Raw genomic sequence first — 18,732 nt, 5'->3', positions numbered from 1 at the left:
GGAATAGATATTAGATCGTTAAACATTGTCTGCGATTGCGGAAGTCATGGAAATAGTTTGTGTAAGGCGGTCACAAAAAAGGACTCGGCATCTTTTCCTAATGGATACGTGCAAATATGAAATTATAGAGAAAATGGAGAAAAGGAGAAATTAATGGAGAAAAACTTTGAAATAGATACATAGCTTTGTAGAATTAAAGTCTCGCTAAAAGATAATTTACACCAATCCGCGAAATTAATCTATTACCTAGTGGTAATAGATGAATTCCGTAATAGAATACTACAGCAGCCTTGAGAGCATACGCACACCTCTATTCACGATTATATTGGCTGAATTAAAGAAAGGTTTTCTTGTCTTAGAGTTCAATGCCCGTTTGCTGTGGACTACACAAATATAAACGAAACACAACATATACCAGGGCTGCACAAACATAAAAGTGCAAGTCGAGAATTGGCTATTGTAGACAGTTTCATCAAAAATCGGCATTTATCCGAGTAGTAACCTGTATATCATTGTTTCAAATATCAAAAGAATATGTAATTGGCCACATAATCGTTCTATAATCTGAAAAATATTTATTTTAGCCACTCCAAATTGAGAGCTACAAATGAAAGCCTTCCCCAGACGATGTTTTGTTATTTAACGGTCTTCTGTTCTCAGAGAAATATATTGAAGAACAATGTACACGGTTGCATATTGTAGCGTAAGTAGCTAAATTAAATATAGAGTCCTATTGCAATCGCATCTACAAAATCATTTTAGCTCTTTGAGATTATATTCAATTTTTCTCAACTTCTGAATAAATGCTCAAAATAATTTATAATTATTCACAGATTATAATTGTAAAATAGTGATGAAAATACAAACCGTCCATCCTCCTCCATCAGTACTCATATCACAATAGACATCAATACTTTCGCTAATCATACGACTTCGAGGCCACACCTTGTATACTCCACTGTTTTTATGTCCACCATTTAATATATCTGCACAGTCTACAGGTTTTGATGGCACATTTTTCCAAATTCCTATAAAATGAAATGCATTTATCAATATATAGCATTTATGTGAACCCTTCCTTAATAGTTTGGGTTTAAATTTCGTAAAGTGTGTCAGCATGATACTCCAATACGACATTAACGCAAATTTTAATCCAGATAGTTCATAAGTTTGAAGTATTGTAATGAAGAGTTAGTGAATACTGGCGATATATTAATTGAAAATAATATTTAAATTATACGATATGAAATTTAAATACAAATCTGTATTTTGGATCAGAATTATGCCATATTTAGTTGTCGATTTCGTGGCACATTTTGTAGGAGAATATGTAGTTTGTACAGCAAAATGTTCATTGTACACATGTAAATGTTTATTCGATAAACATATTAACAGTGACTTTTAGATAACCAGGCATTTATCGAGAAAGGCCTGATTATCATCCATTATTCATCATTGACGCCATACCTGTTATTTGAATCCATTCACACTACAGCACTTACGTCCTCCAAAAGCAAATCCATTTCACTCACGCATAATATAAGAGATAAATTCTAGTTTTCACTACTTTCTTAACTGCATTCATTTTCCAGTTTCCAAAAAGTCCTTTCCCCACTCTGCATAAAATTAGAAATCCTACCTGCTAATATATTATATTGTCGTTTCTGGCGATCACATCATCCGTATTTCTCCTGTTATTAGCATCTACAGTCGCATATTATCAATCTGTCTATATACCCGATGTCATTGTCAGTAGTCACATTTGCCCAGTCTCCTCTATACATGAATCACCTCGAATCTAGGTAATCCGATTTGAGTAAGGAATTTTAGGTGCTTACCATATATTTATTATTGGAATGACAAATAGAAAAGCAATGTAAAATTAATTGAATGAAGAAATGAATTTTGTTACCTTGAAATAAAATGCCATTCATTCTTGGATCACCGATTTTATCTTCTGAAGCAGTTACAACGAGGTTACATATTGGACACCCATTAGCCATCCGAAGAAAGAGGAACAAAAGATACAAAACAAGTTGCCTCACCATCTGTAAAACACGAACAGTCATAAAATACAACTTTACAACTCAAAATATAATTGTTATATATTAACAGTTTAACGGTAAAATAATATTATGTACAATTTATTTAAATTAAAGGGATATTTAATCCCACATTATTTCAAAGCCAAATAAGAAACTGTAAGATAGAAATTAAAGAGTTTCATGCCGAATAGTATTGTTATTATTATTATTATTATTATTATTATTATTATTATAAAAACGTCCATGGAGTCAAAGACTCATCGTGGGAGGTCCACTGTTATACACACAGTTTATCATACTGTGCATTAAATATATTCACTGTCTCTGCACTCACCTCACTCTCGAGCAAAGCATTCCAATCACTCACCACTCTCCATGCAAAAAACCTGCTCCTCACTTTCTTGCTCACACCCTCCTTATACAGCTTCCAGGAATGACCTCTTGTTCTCCTGCTATCCTCACCCATTCTGTGCAAAACCACCACAACATTAATCTGGTAATAACCTCTTAACAGCTTATATGTCTCAATCATATTCCCCCTCCTCCTTCTATCCACCAATTTCTGCAAATTGCATTTTGTCAATCTGTCTTCATACTCTACAGAGACCAGAAACCATCTTAGTCAATCGCCTCTGAACTTTTTCCAACACAATTTCATCTTTTTGAAAACCAGGTGATCAGATCTGTGCACAGTAATCCATATGTGACCTGATCAAAGCCTTATACAAAGGAACCATAACATCCTTACTTCTACAAGTCAATGTCCTCCGCATCATTCCCATTATCCGCTGTGTAGTCTTCACAATTTTAGTAACATGTCCCCGAAATTTTAGGTATTTGTCTACAATCACTTCCAAATCATTCATCTCCTCTACCTCTTCCAAGATATTTTCACCGATTGTGTACTTTACATCCCATCTCTGTTTCCCAAATTTTTAAACCGTACATTTTCAAATACTGAATTGACATATAGCAGGCTATAAAAGATCGGCGAGTCCATCGTAAGCAAATGCCTGGGCAGTACAATACCGGGCACCTTGTAGTAAAGGTGGATATTGCTAGAATCACTATTCTTAGTATTAACCCTAATGTAAAACTCATCCCCTAGGAGATATATGTTGTTTTACATTAAGGGAGATAGGTCACTACCCAGACCAGTTTCAATCTTTATTGAGGTGTATTTAAGTAAAGACCTCTCTAAAAATTAGGACGATCCCTAGACTACTCCATAGCGGCCAAGAGACCGTCCAACTCAGTGTTGTTCCACTCAGTGACAGGCTCACACCGTCATCAAGAAGAACTTCTCAGCGTTGGCTCTACCCAGTTGGCTCACCCCACCACCAGACAGAGCCATAATCTCAACGGTGGCCCTACTCAGAGACAGGCAAAAACCTATCCCTAGCAGAGTCTCTCATGTATCCAGGAAAACAAACTCATCAGTGAATAGGTAGACCAATAAATACCAATTGGTCTACCTACTCACTGATGAGACCTCAATAAAGGTTGAAACTGGTCTGGGTAGTGATCTAACTCCCTTAATGTAAAACAACATACATCTCCTAGGGGATGAGTTTTATTTTACATTAGGGTTAATAATAAGAATAGTGATCCTAGCTTTATCCACCTTTAGTACCAGTTGTCCGGTATTGTTCTACTCAGATATTTGCTTACGCTTGGACTCGCCGAACTTTTATTGCTTGCTATATTCGGCATGAAACTCTTTGATTTCTATCTTAGTTTCTTATTCGGTTTTGAAATAATGTGGGATTAAATATCCCCTTAATTTAAATAATTTTTACATCTCCGAAGTGATCTTTATTTCATTAATTATGTACAATTTTTTTATTCAAACTATAATCAGTTACAGATGGTTAAACTTGAAACTACTGATGTTTGGAAAAACTCATCCTAATTTATTCTAAGGGTGTTTTATGAGGTAATCTTTTTAACCACCTGCACTCAGTTACAATAGATTTATCCTTTTTTGTAACTACAGTAGCCCCTCCCACCCCTCCACATCTGCTGGTTCGATATCACCGACTTCAGTTATTGCGGTCAAACCCAGTCAGAAAATATTCAATCGGAAGTTCCGAAATTTATAATGACATCGGTAAAGTGAATATTGAATCCAACATTATTTCAAAGCCGAACATTTCTAGAAACTATGAAAGTTTCGTAAGTTGACCTGAGGGCTTACGAGAATACAACCACCCGCATCCTCGAGTTTCCTTATCTACTTCAGTAAAGTAGGTAGTGTAACTAGGGGATATCGATGATTGTATTCTCGTAAGCTCTCAAGTTAACTTAAAACTTTCATAGTTTCTACAAAGAATCGGCTTTGAAGTAATGTTGGATCTAATATCCACTTTGCCTATTTAATTTTACATAGCCGATATGATGCCGTATGGCTTTCTTTTAGTAATAGACAATTCGGGTGATCTTAGAGGTAGTCCAACACCAGGGAAACTCGTTAAAAAGGTGGAAAAAACTACACGGCCCTTGCAGCCTTTGGGAAATCAAGAATATATGGAATTGCGCGCCGTTCTGAGTACTTCTAGGTTATCAGATCGCAGTTTCAAAGTGCTTGTGTTCAAATAACTGTTATTTAACTTATTAATGGCCCTAAAATGCAAGACTAGTGATCCTGGCAATTCGGTTTTGACAAAGAGAAACATAGAAAAAAAAAACGGTGCTGAGGTTGCTAAGAATCTATTCTAACTCAGATAACTTTTATTAGTGTATGGGGTTATAATTGTTATATTTTATTATTAGTTATTATTCTTAATATCTAATGCTTAATTAAACTGTGCCTAATTTATAAATTAAACTTTATCGTAAGTATATATGTATAGGGAAAAAAATCGTATATATAGGGTTTGGTACTATCCGCGGGGTGTCTTGGAGTGTATCCTCCACGGATAAGGGGGAACTACTGCATTAGATTTATTACCCCCTTTTCACTCTAATTCCAGTTCACTGTACTGCATTTCTAATTCATACCGCATTTAAATATGATTATCTTTTTGTGACTTTTATTTTCGTTCAATACTTTCATTCTGTATGCAACCCCTTTGGCTTTCATTTTAAGGATTGCCAAGAAGGCTCAATTGAGAAATCAGCACTGAATTTTAAAACAAATGACACGTGACGAATTTCTTTAACACTTCCATTCATCAAGAAACATTTGTAAAAGTAAACTTGCTATGAAATAAAGAGATGCATTGTTCAAGAAAGTGTTCTTAACCACTTAGTTATTAAAAGATTAATTCTAATGTTTTACCAATTGGAGAAGATCATACAGTAAACCTCTATGAATGTATTATTGGAAGTTGCGGTTTCCTGTTTTAAATTTATCATATGTAGTTTGGAACACAACAACAAAAACAACGTTTATTAAACACAAAATTATCTTCGGATGTGTTTTCATCCCTCAAAGAAGGTTTTTTTTAGACCTACTTGATGAAATTTGACCTACTTTGGTGAAACGGAGCTCATATACGGAAGAGATATAAAACCTTGTTCATCGTTATAAAACCTTAAATACGATGAGTGAGGAGGTGGATTAAACAAAAACAAATAAAAAATTCCTACTTCTTTCCTTCCTTTAACTAAATTCCGTTCCATACTTGGTACGCATAAACTAAAAGTCACAGCTTAAATTATTCTGTAGTTTATCGTCTTTGGTGTAACAGCAATGTGTCAAATTTTGGTTAGACGAGAAATCCATTGAACTACGCCTAGTGTAGTATGTGAAAACCATCACATATGGCAGAACTATAGCCAATGCTCTATATAATCGCGTTGTTAATTCTATTAATCCTCACGACGAAGAATTATCTCTCACATAGTAGTCTACAATAAATCAAATCATTTCAGATCCCTTGATGGGTGCGAGAGAAAATTTGTGAAAACGTAATCAAAATTGATATAGCTAGACTTTTGGTTGTTTTTAAGCAACCAAAATTTCAGGATACGATGGCATTAATACCAACATTGTAAAAGAATGCCAAATATACATTATGGAACTCCTAATGTACAATTTAACTTTACATTGATGACAGACATATTTCCTTCGGATTTTAAGAAGGCCGTAGTTGCACCGATTTACAAAAAGGGAAATAAAAATAACTTGAAAAATTAGAGAAAATTACAGAAAAAATTATAAACAAGAACAGATAGGAAAGTAATGAACTTGATAATCAAAATATTAATAAAAGTGAGTTAAAATCTACGAAAAAAGAGGTGATATGATATGGTGATTCAATTTTAAAATTTGGGCTTGCCGAGGGAGTCAGCACTTCTAGTTTCCAGGAAGCGAAAATGAAACATATGGCAAACGTAATTAAAAACCAAAAAAATAAAAAATAAAAATAAACAATAAACAATAAAATAAAAGAGGTGGTAGTTCTGGTAAGTACTAGTAATTTGAGTAGTGATAAATATAGTAGGAGAGAAAATATGAAAGGTTTGTTGGAAGAAGCGAGAAAGAAATGTGAGAGGAAAAATTGTTGCTTTGCTACACAGATATGACAGTACCAAGTTAAAGAGGGCAATGGTAGCAAATGATTTCACAATCTGTGTAGAAGAAATGGATAGGAGTTTTTAGATGTGCATAAGAGTGATGGACTGTACTGGAATTCATTTTGCATCAAAAGACTTGAAAAATTACTTCTTGTTATCAGACTTAATGTAGAGAGTCAGCGAAAATAAATCATCAAGGGAGGAATGGGAAAAATGTGAGTGAAAATTCAGCTATGGTATGCAAACGTTATAAAGATCTGAATATCTTCGAACATGGTTATGTACGAGGGTTGTCTGAAAAGTTCTCGGCCTAACAATGAAAAAAGATTTTATAATTTCAAAATTATTTTTATTTTTTAACCTAATCTCCCTTTAGACCAGTATTTCCCAACGTTTTTTGGATCATACCCTACCTCAACGCCTCAAAGATTTTGATGCCCCCTCTAGCATAATATTCAGCCACGTTTTGAAAAAGTATAATATAAATATGTACTTTAAATAAAAAAGGAACATAGGTAAAACTGTTTTTAATTTCACTTTTTCAATGAATCTAAATTTTATATTGCACTTTGTATATTATAAACAATTCGAACTCAACTCGGGAAAATAAAATCCAAGTTAATGTGATCCTTGAGCTTGATGTCTGCTGTAAAGAGTTTTTATTTGAGGTACTAATTTAGTCATTTTAAATCTCATATCTCCATGGCTTGTGATATCTAGATGATTTCTTTTTTTTTCAGTACCAAGTCATTTACAGCACTAAAGCCACATTCAACTAAATATGACGACGGGAAGGGCAGCAGTTTTTTTTTTTTTTTTTTTAGCAAAACTAGTTGAATTTCGGTATTTCGTTTCTGTCTTGTCAGAAACAACGTTTCTGTTGTTGTTACCATTGTTCCTTTAACATAAAAGGAACAATGGTAAATAAATTTCTAATAGACTCATCATTTTGCTTTTCTGTGAGTTCTTCTTGATACTGTATTTATGTTGACTGCTGTACTAGTGATGTCAGCTTTTTTTCTCGGAAAGTCAGGGTTGCAATATCGACAATTTATCGCCGACAATGGTGAGTTTTTTTGAGATTATCGGAGATGAGATGGCGAATGCAGCATCATTTTCTAATTGTCCCAAAAATTATTCAAATTTCTTCCCTGTGGAGCGTACTTCCCACGTTGAGAAACACTGCTTTAGACTAATATATTTGTTCCAGCGATGCTCCAGCACCATTATCCCATCCCTGTAGTGGTTCTCAGTAAGATCTGAAAATACCCCTGGACAGCTACAATCACCTCTTGATTCGAAGAAAATCGCTGACAAGCGAGGAAGAGTTTTAGTTTTAGGAAGAGATAGAAGTCAGAGGGAGCCAAATCTGAGGAATAGGGTGGATGTTCCAACAATTCGTAGTGCAGATTACTTAATTTTTCCATTGCGAAAACACCAGGTGCATTATCTTTATTTTTTCTTCTGCAGACCAGGTCTTTGCTCACGAATATTTTCGTCTAGTCTGATTAAAAATCGGAATAATATTCCCCGGTTATTGTTTTACCCTTTCGAAGATAATAAATAAACAAAATGCCTTTAGCATCCCAAAACACCAATGCATTGTCTTCTTTAGCGCTGAACAACCGGCATCTCTCCACTGTTTTGATTGTTGTTTGGATTCTGGTGTGTAATGGTGAATCCAAGTCTCATCCATAGTAATAAATCGACGCACATAAATGTTTTATTCTTGTTAAAAAGCTCCAAGCACTGTTTTTCATGCGAGTGCGTTTTTGATCTGATGTGAGCACGCGCAGCACCCATCTTGCGCAAAGCTTTTTCATTTGCAATTCTTCATGCAAAATATATCCTACACGTTCTTTTGAAATGCCTATAGTCTCAGAAATGTCACTCACTTTGACGCAACGGTCATCCAATATCATATCATGCCCTTGATCAATTATTTCTAGTATTGTTACACTCTTTGGATATACTTCACGTGGAACATCTTCAAGACTGATACGGCAATGATTAAACTCGGTAGCCCTTTTCTTAATTGTCGAAAACGAAGGAGAAAAGAGCTCATAAAGTTTTATGAACTTCGAATGAATTTTTTTTGGCGTTAAACCTTCTTTTACAAATAATTTTATAACTGCATGATACTCAATGTTATCCATTTCAAGGGATACAGACAACACTTTTGCTTCAGAGAGCCATATAAACCACTTGCAATTTCACAGGGTGCTTATGACAGATGTACCAACTTAGAAAAAAAAAAGGTTGTGACGATAGTGTTGCAATCTATGATCGAGACTGAGAATTTATCCAACTGTGGAACTTTTAAGTATGTCTGGAGAGGGAAAATAGAAAATTCTAGAACAAGACCAAATAGATTGCATATCTAATTATAAGAAGAGGCTGGGTGCTAATTTATGACGTCTATACAGAAATACCAGGAGCAATAAAGTTAAAAAGGGGTTGAATTCGTTGCTTTATTGAATTTGATGTGGCCTAAGATTGTTGGCATTAGTGGAACCTACTGGCTATCAGAATCAGATATTTTAAGTGGGATCGTGTGTAATGGGTAAACTATTTTTAGGAATGACAGAAGAGATAGGAGAGGTGGATTGCTACTAATGGTATCGGATGACTTAAGTCCAGTAAGGTAGAAACACAAGAAAACAATGATGGTAACAATGTTCAATGTAGCGTTGAGTTTGAGGCTATCTGATGTGAAGTGGAGGTTAACAGAATGAAAGGCATGGTGGGTTTTACTACAGACCTAGCGGCTCAGTTGCAGGGAACAAAGAAATGTAATGTCAATTTAGCCTTACGGGTACCAAACGAATGATCATTATGGGTGACTTTAATTTTCCAAACATTGACTGGGTAGAAGAGAAATATGATAAAAAAGAAGAGGAATTTATTGAATTGTTGCGGTACAACTTTTTCAAGCAGCAAGTGAAAGAAGGAACTCGAAGTCAAAGAGTGTTGGATTTGCTAATAGCGTCAGAAGGGGTCTCTGTCCAGAATATGGCTATTTTACCACTAATTGTTGACAGTAATCATGTATTTTTTGAGAAGTATCTAACTGTATTGATGCTCAAAGCGGAAAATTACGGTGGAAGTTAGGACAGTACTATTTTTGGCACGATGGTATCAGATACTGAATGGGAAAAATGTCAACAATGCTTAGGAATCTTTGAAAAAGTGCTTAAAGAGGAGGAATCTGAATATATCCCTAGTGTTCGAAGAATAAATTTGTTGGGGGTGAAATGGATAAGGTACAACCTTATTAAACACGGCATCCACAAGGAGAAGATGATGTGAAAAGAATATCGTGAGAATAAGAGTAAGAGGAGATATGAAATATATAATGCTCGGGCCAGAAAAGTAACGAGTATTGTGAAGAAAGCTAAATCGGAGTATGAAAATAATTTGGCCATGCAATCTAAAGGCAATCCACAAGAATTTTATCGTTATGCCGCAAGAAAAGAAAGAATGAATGTGAAAGAATAACTAATAACTTTATTGAAAGCAGATGGTACTCGAGTGTCGAAAGCTAATGAGATTTTCCCATTAACCAATTCTAAGTTGGCTAAGATATATCAACCAGGTGTATGTAGCATGGTGCACAATGATACTGCTACATTGGATGAAGAGTTAGAGGTTCATGAAAATGAGGTTGACTAGCTGTTGCATAACCTGGATAAGAAATTGTCTATATGGACAAATGGAATACCAGCCCGTTTGCTAAAGGAAAGCAAACTGGCTACTCGTTTCACATGATGTATATCTTGAGTTTCAGCCCAGGAATGATAACTGAGGAACGTAATGAATGTATGATAGTTCCATTGTACAAAGATAGTACAAAAATTGAGGTGTCTAACTCCCGATCTATCAGTATCTCTAGTTTGGTGGTGGAAGATTTTAGAGAAGGTAGTAAGAAATCGCATAGAGAAATGGGTAGACAAACATGGTATACTCTGCAAGGAACAGCGTGACTTTACTAAAGGAAGGTAATGTTTTAGCAGTTTGCTGATATTTTATAACAATGTTACGTCCGAGTTGGATAAAGGGAAATGATACACTATGATGATGTTGGATTTTTTTATAACGAATGGCTGTTGCATACACTGAAGAATATGGGATTGGAATGTAAACTCATCACTTGGATAAGCGGATGGTTGACAGACAGCTATCAAAACGTGATATACAGTGGTTGTGAATCTGTCAGATATCAGATGACCAGTGATAATCCTCAGACTTCAGTCCTTGGGCCATTATTGTTAAATAATTAATGACATCAGGCAGGATCTAACGTCAAATGTGCAATTCTTTGGCGTATGACGCGACGATAGGCAGGGCCATGAGGGATGCTACTGCTATTCATCACACCTACAAAATGATTTGAATAGGCTGGAAATTTGGGCAAACCAAAATGGCTTTCCTTTTCATCTGTTTAAAGTTAGTAATTGTAAAGTAATGCACTTCGGCTTGTTTACTCGTACATTTCCAGCAGCATATTATATTAGCGGGGTTTTGCTACAAGAAAGTGAAGAGGAAAGGAATCTTGGTGTATTGTTGGATAGGAATTTAACGTTCAAAGGTCACATAGCAAAAGTTGCAAATACAACTCTGAGGATAATTGCGATGTTGAAGCGAACCCTGACATGTAAGTAAGAATTAGAAAGTGATTTTGCCCATTTATAATGCTTTGATAAAAATACACCTGGATTACTGTGCTCAGATTTGGCCTCCCGTGGAAAGGGTGGAAAGAAGGATTACAAAGATTCGGGATTCTATTCTGGATTTAGATTATGAGGACAGATTGCGAGTACGTGGATTGCAAACTCTGGTTAACAGGAAAAATAGGAGGTGATATGATAGAGATCTATAAACTTTTGAATGGCTGTTATAGGATATCAACCGATGAAATATTTCGTTATATTGAAGGTGGGGAGAGAACACAGTGCATCCATGGAAGTTACATTTATTTGCAGTCAAGAAAGGGGTAGGAGCTATGTTTTTCTCCCAAAGATCAATGAATGAGTGGGATAATTTGCCCTTAGGGATAGTGATGAGTCCTTCACTCCCTGGAGGTCTCCAATAATAATAATAATAATAATAATAATAATAATAATAATAATAATAATAATAATAATAAATTGGTAAAAATTAGACTCTTGCAATTTTTGGACAAAAAACTTATTTTCAAATAATTAATTTGGGTTCAGGCAAACGATCAGTTCACAACCTGTTTAACGGAACTTTACAAACCCAGTTTATATATCCCTAGATGAACATAAACTGACCTTAGCAGTATTTTTCGATATACATAAACCTTTTGACATTGTATCACATGAAACGTTAATAAAAAAAAATAAAAAGGCATAGGAATACAAGATACTGCCGTAAACCGGTTTAAAAATTACTTAAATGCCAGATCACAAATTGTAAAAAAAACAATAGCTATAGTAGCTTCAAAACAGTAGACTGTGATGTACCACAAGGATCTGTCTTAGGACCAATTTATTAAAATATTTATATCAATGACTTCTGCAATCTTAAACTAAAGAGTAAAATAAATACTTTTGAAGATGATACTATACTAATATTCCCTACAGACACAGACAAACAAATGCAAACCATAGTGAATGTTGATATTTTGAAAGTAACAAATTGGCCCTAGTCAAAACTCAGTCTGAATGTCTCAAAACCTAAATACGTAAATCTTAATTTGCGAAATACAGCAAGCAAAATAAACATAACTGCACAATTAATTTTCCATTATTGGAATTGCAGGACAAATTCAAATTACAACTGTGAGGAAATAGAAAAGTCAATGTAATAACTTACATGGGATAGTAATTTAAGCTGGAAACCGCATATTACCGATGTCGTAAATAAAGTAAGGATTATGTTAAACAGACTTTACTAGTTAAATAGATTCTTAAATATGTTTAAAATATTATATTCTGCCAGGATTCAAAGCACACTACAATAAGGTATACTAAGTCGCGGAGGGATCTATGGCAATACGATAAAACCTCTAGTTTTGGCTCAGATAAAGTAATTCAAATCGTAACTATCTCATTTTTTTCATGTTATACACCGAATGAAGTCTTTGAAATCGACGAAACTAGTTGGCGTTCATCTAATAATAGTTGTATTGTATTTCATCGGAATTTAGTTATTTAAGTTTGCTCTGCAAAAATTTGACTTAACTCTGATTAATTTAACTCTGCAAAATTAAACAAAAAATTAATTTAACTCAGCAAAAATGAATACGGAAATGTACAAAGTTTCAACTTTTTCATCAGAAACAACGAAATTAAGCAGTATTCCACACACACACACACACACACATACACACACAAGTACTCGGTCGTATGTGAGAAATAAATATTTTGTTACATTTTTTGAAAAAAAAATTCTACGGCTATTTTGCCTGCTTTTTGCAAGAAATAATTTTATCTGCATGCAAGAAAGATATGAAATATGACACATCATACTATTGTTTATAATCATAAATATTGGATTATTTAGGAATACTTACATTACTTTTCTTTTGCCGTTGAACAGAAGTAAAATAAGCCTTTTCTTGGTTTATTGCAGTCATTTGCAGCATCTATTTTATGTCTGAAGTACTTTATTAATCTTATTAAAAGGGTTTGCAATTTTCTAACTTTTGTGCCGAGTATACTGCCTTTTATACTTGCGGAGTTTTATTTATAACACATTTACATAACCCATCATCTCCAAATTAGGCATTCATTTAAAACGACGGGTTTTAAATAACCAATCGTCGCACTGCTCTGACAATACAAACATATCTATGAAGTTAGAACGACAATTTTATTTGACTGGGCTCTTTTCTTAATGTAATTCTAAGAAAGGAAACTTGTTCCACCAATAGTGGAAGAGGGGAGAAATATATCTGAGGGACAATAATCTTCTGCATGACAGTATGTCAATCTACAGGAAACACACTCTACATATTTGGAAACCAAAACCAAAGTCAAGCTAATAAATATGCGCATTGTTTTAGCTATGATTATTCAACAACGCATGATGTTGAGAGTAACCTGTTAATGGAACACGTGAAATGTTAATTTTGAAGATATAATATGTAACAGTCTACACAGACATTTTTTGGTCGAGGAAACCCTTTCCCCACCTACTACATCTCGGTGTTGCTTGGTTAAGCAAAATAAATGCCTCTGTGAAATATTTTACTGTTTGCAGCAAATTTTCACACACACACACACACACACACACACACACACACACACACACACACACACACACACACACACACACACACACGTTGTTCTTCAGTTTCTGTCATTGTCAAAAAAACTTGCCGCTAGATGCGCTCACTAGCCTCACCGCGATCTCAGTGCCGGCTGGTGCTCTATTTAAAAAGTTCGGTCTTTTTTGAACACGCCTCCTGTGATGAAATGTCTCTAAAAAGGAATTTGGCAGTGCCTTTTGTTTTAGCGACTTTAAACATGCGAAGATACGGCATTGTAATGCAAGACGTATCCTTATGGATACGGCTTGCATTTCGGATACTTACTTTGAAGATATTTGTCTCATCTGCTAAGGGTGGGATAGGCAGTGTTATGGTACAATAATATTTCTCCTTTTGGATTCTCTTCTTTCTTCTTCTTCTTCTTCTTATTATTATTATTATTATTATTATTATTATTATTATTATTATTATCATTATTATTTATGCGATTACGCTATGGAGTCAACCGATCCATTGCGGGAGACCTACACTGTGCATGGGACGTTTGAGTGATTCTACTCATTCTACTCATTCACCACTCTCCAAGAAAGGAACCTATTCTGCACACGCTTGCTAACCATACTCTGAGAAAACTTCCAAGTGCGACCTCCAACTCCACATGTATTGAAAGAATTCTTTTGTGTCAATCTTGTAGAATTCCTTTGTAACTTATAAGTTTATATCATATCTCCTCCCCATGATATCTAAATACTGCTTCTCACGTACATTCTATCTATGCTCATAGAGACCATTCCGCAGAACTGTCACCAGCTTAGTCACTCGTATCTCAATCTTTTCCACACGTAGCAATTCTCAAGATACGCAGGTAAACAAAATCTGTGCCAGTAGTCTACATATTCCCGAATTATAATCTTATAAAAGGGATAATCTCCTCCCTCATTATAAACTATCTCTGTGTGTTCTTCAACATCCAAGCAATCCTCTGGGCTATTTTGCTAACTCATACAATACGTCCTCTGAATTTCAAATCTCTAACCACCAGCACCATCACTCCCAAATCCGTATCATAATCAATTTCATTAAACTACACTGGTGTTCCAAAGCTGAGGACGAATTTTCAAGACTACAGCCAAATATACATATATATTTATTGCCGGGATACTAATAAATAACATTACACAAAACTGCGATATACATTTAGTACAAATTAAATTGCGATACGTTTTTGGCAAAAGTTTAAATTTCCTAAGGAGATAGTTAAGTAATAAATGTTCAGTGCTTAAGGTAAACTATGCGGAATTCCATTTCAGTGCGAAATATGTCCCCCCCCCAACTGTGATGCAGCTCTCACAACGTCGTACCATGCTTAGTACCAAGTGATTCAGGAGTTCTTGTGGCAGACTGGCCCATTCCTTCTTGAGGAAGGATAAGGTTATGATTTTTTTCCTGAGGAGGAATTTTGAACAGCAATGTATCTCACTATTACCTTCCAGCATGTGGTATTGGGTTGAGATAAAGAGAGCGTGCTGGCCATGCGATTCGATTAATATCCTCGGTATCCAGAAGTATCATTAGTGCTCTTGTTCGAGGTGGTTTGGCATTGTAATAAATAAAAATAAATTCTTCGCCTACAGCACCAGGGAACAATCCAACATGATGCTGAAGAACTTCGTTGCAATAGCATTCACTGCTGATAGTTCCTTTTTCCATAACTTTTAGCTTGGCTCTTCCATTAAGAATAACTCCTCCCGATAGCATGACACCAGCACCATCCTTTAAAGAACTTTCTCGCAATGGTAACCAGTTTCCCCCCTTTCCCATCAGATCAAGTGTCGCATTGAATTTGAGGAAAGATTAAAATGACTCTGATTTGTAAAAGGTACATTAGCATATTGGTGTACTGTCCAGATTTTATGGAATACAACACTATTGAAGACGTGCTCTACGTTGCGCTGTCAGTAAAGTGACACGGACTACTTGTCGCAGATGTCTTGCCACAGTTTGTCTAGATATCTGTGTATTTGTGCTGGAATGGAGCTGACTTGCAAGATGACGTGCGTTGGTCTGCCGATTACGTTTTCCTCTTAGAACCAAAACTCTGTCATCATGCTCTGTGTTAAAGCGAGGACGATCTCTTAGCAAACGTTTCGAACACATTCCGTTGGTTTGAAACGCTACCCAGAGACTAAATACAACGCCATGCGAGATTTCAAACTCTCTTGCAATATCAGTACTTCTGCGGCCTTCTTCAAGCTTTCCACGAATTATTACCTAAGTGGAATCATCTAGACAATGTCTTTGAGACATTACAAGACATTCAAGTTTGCAACTTTATTCCTTCCCAACTTTCAAGAAATTCCTTCAAACACAAGTCGCTTAGCGCAACATTTTCATTTCTTTTCTTTCATCGTGTTGAGTGATATGACGTAACCACGATTCTGCGCAATTTGTAAAGTTGAATGTGTACCTACTTTCTACTCGCAATTGTCAATTATACATTTTGCCACAAGCTGACTTGTCTGAATTTGCGGTTGTAATCTTTAGAAATCGTATTCATGCTTAGGTTTGGACACCAAATTAGTAATTTTTATTTATTATCTCAAAATCCTCTTGTAGATACAAATACAATTACAATAAATAATCAGAATGTATTTTATTGCAGACTTTGTTCCTTTGCTGTTAACTTAAAGAAATGAAGATTCTTTACAGGAAGAATCTTCATTTCCGCTGACAGCAGAGAATAATACAGTCCTCTCCATTGTCCTAGTTAATTACTTTAGCAACTGAACTTGAACTAGCAACGCAACTGCGTCCGTTGAGATTTGAATCAAGACAGCTATAATACCACCAAGTTCCGTTATAATGCTGAGCACACTGCGTAGTACTATGTATATCGTTATCTCTGTCTTTGGTTGAAACCTGGTGTCCATCGTGTTTGCTGAAGGAGCCACCTACAAAGTATATGAAATTAAACTCCGATTATTCCAATATTTCGTAATTTGCTAACTTAGAGAGTCAGTAAGGATGATATTTTTAGGTTAGTTTACTGAAGTATAATAAAGAAAGTGCGTATCTTCACAAGGCGATTTGATTGTATCCATTACTAAAGTAACACTGGTTTCAGAAAAAAAAGAACCTATGACCTCCTTATGAGATCGATTAACACGCTTTCAACTGAAAAAGTCTATATAAAGTTCCTCTCCTTACGATTAAAACTAAACGTTAAGTCCTTCCAGTCGAAAGTCGCAATGGCGGTAGTTCTTCCAATTTTTCTACTGACAGAGAATTCAAAGTATTCTTTCCTTTAGTGTTACACAGTGGTCAGCAGTGATTAAACTCCCCAACCCGTTATAATTATTTATAACACTGTTGCAGAGTCTATAATTTGTCTACAATGTATGATTATGATTGCAAAAAGCTGTGATGATTGTTGGAAAATTTTGTAGATATTTATATTTAGTAACTGTTGTACGCATTACATGATTCTGTGCTCATTTAGATTCTAAAGGAAAGTAATATAATCAACATACTAACAGGATTTCCGGAATAGTCCCGAACATGCACTGAGTAGTTGTAAGTTTCATCGTCAATCCAAACCTGATCGTACAAGGCGAATCTAGACTTCAAAATCAGTAAAGTCGAACCTCATGGAAATTTTTCTTTGATATTGTAAGACCATTCATTTTATCATTATCTGGAAATCAATAAAACAGATATCTAGAATCAGATATTTATTTCTCTTGTCAAATATAGACTGTATAGTATTTCGTATAAAACACGTTCATAATAATATTTCGCATGAGTAGAAATCCATGCATAAGGGATTAATATTAATTTTGTAAAGTTTAATAATAATATTTCATAATATGAAGAGTGCATCAAGAAACATTTTCAAATAATAATATTAATATATTACTCAAACGAGCTAGCACTTTAATAAGATTGTTGAAACTCTGTACAGAAATATTTATCTCCTAACGTAAGCTTGTATCCTGTGCTTAACTGAACTCTGAAAACCCTTAACTTCCATTATTAACCTTTCACACATTCTATATGGTTACATATCATCCAATGATCTTTCCGAATGTTGTAGAAGAGTCTCAATATACATAAATTTTCTTAGAGTTGGATTTTCGATTTTTAATTAAAAATAGAATGAATAGTCTTGAATATGATAATGGTTGCATTAATCTACGAGGGAAAATAAGATAGTTAAGACATACCATAAGGTAAATAAATACATGAAAACACCGTTTCAAATGAACTTTATAGTTTGATTGCGCGGATTCGTACACCAAAGAAATAACTGATTCGGTAATTCGAATGAATGTATTGGTGTTCCTTCCAGTCTCGGTAAAAGTAGTCTTCTTCTGTTCCAAAATTTTCCCTTCTTTGAATAACCTACAAATGGAAAAGTATAAGTGTTTCAGAATTGCAAATCATAAGCGATAATTTGCAAATCCTTTTTTTTTTTCGTATAATTTGTGTTCATGAAAAATACACTTCATAAAGGAAATTCTGAAATATCCAAAATCGGAACAGTTCATGGAATGAATTGAATAAATTCTTAATTTTGCGTCACTAGCTAATCGTGTGAAAGTTACTTGGGTTCCAGAAATTTTAATTATCTTCAAGTTGATTCATTCCGTTTTTTCTTCTTTTTTTTCTTTCTTTTTTCTTTTTTTTTTTTTGAGATTCTACTCTTCAGAACGAACTCTTCTTTAATTATATAAAACACATAATGGGTGCTGTTTGTATCTCTCTCTCTCTCTCTCTCTCTCTCTCTCTCTGATGCCCTGAGGAATAGAAATACATATCGAACATAAATTTGAGTAGCACAGATCAGTGGATGGGTAGGCTTACACCGATGTAAAAAATCTATGAAGCTAATTGTGACAAGTTTGTTATTGCCTTAAACAGTACTTTTCA

At 34.8% G+C, this 18,732-nt stretch overlaps 1 protein-coding gene across 1 annotated transcript; it reads right to left on the bottom strand.

Annotated features, from left to right (window-relative positions):
- Positions 1 to 867: 867 nt before the first annotated feature.
- Positions 868 to 13,395, bottom strand: LOC150092058 (fibrinogen C domain-containing protein 1-A-like; the record flags this gene model as incomplete). Its single annotated transcript, XM_090415344.1, has 3 exons — positions 13,105 to 13,395; positions 1,913 to 2,048; positions 868 to 1,028 (listed from the first exon to the last, which is right to left on the bottom strand). Coding segments are annotated over exons 1-3 (369 nt in total), but the record flags the coding sequence as incomplete, so codon positions are not given.
- Positions 13,396 to 18,732: the final 5,337 nt, after the last annotated feature.

Source organism: Typopeltis vanoorti, unplaced genomic scaffold, assembly GCF_054136105.1.
Source record: "Typopeltis vanoorti isolate ZY-2024b unplaced genomic scaffold, IOZ_Tvanoo_1.0 HiC_scaffold_884, whole genome shotgun sequence".
Classification (NCBI taxonomy): Eukaryota; Metazoa; Arthropoda; class Arachnida; order Uropygi; family Thelyphonidae; genus Typopeltis; species Typopeltis vanoorti.
The sequence above is the reverse complement of the archived record's forward strand: the minus strand, read 5'-3'. Positions and strand labels throughout refer to the sequence as shown.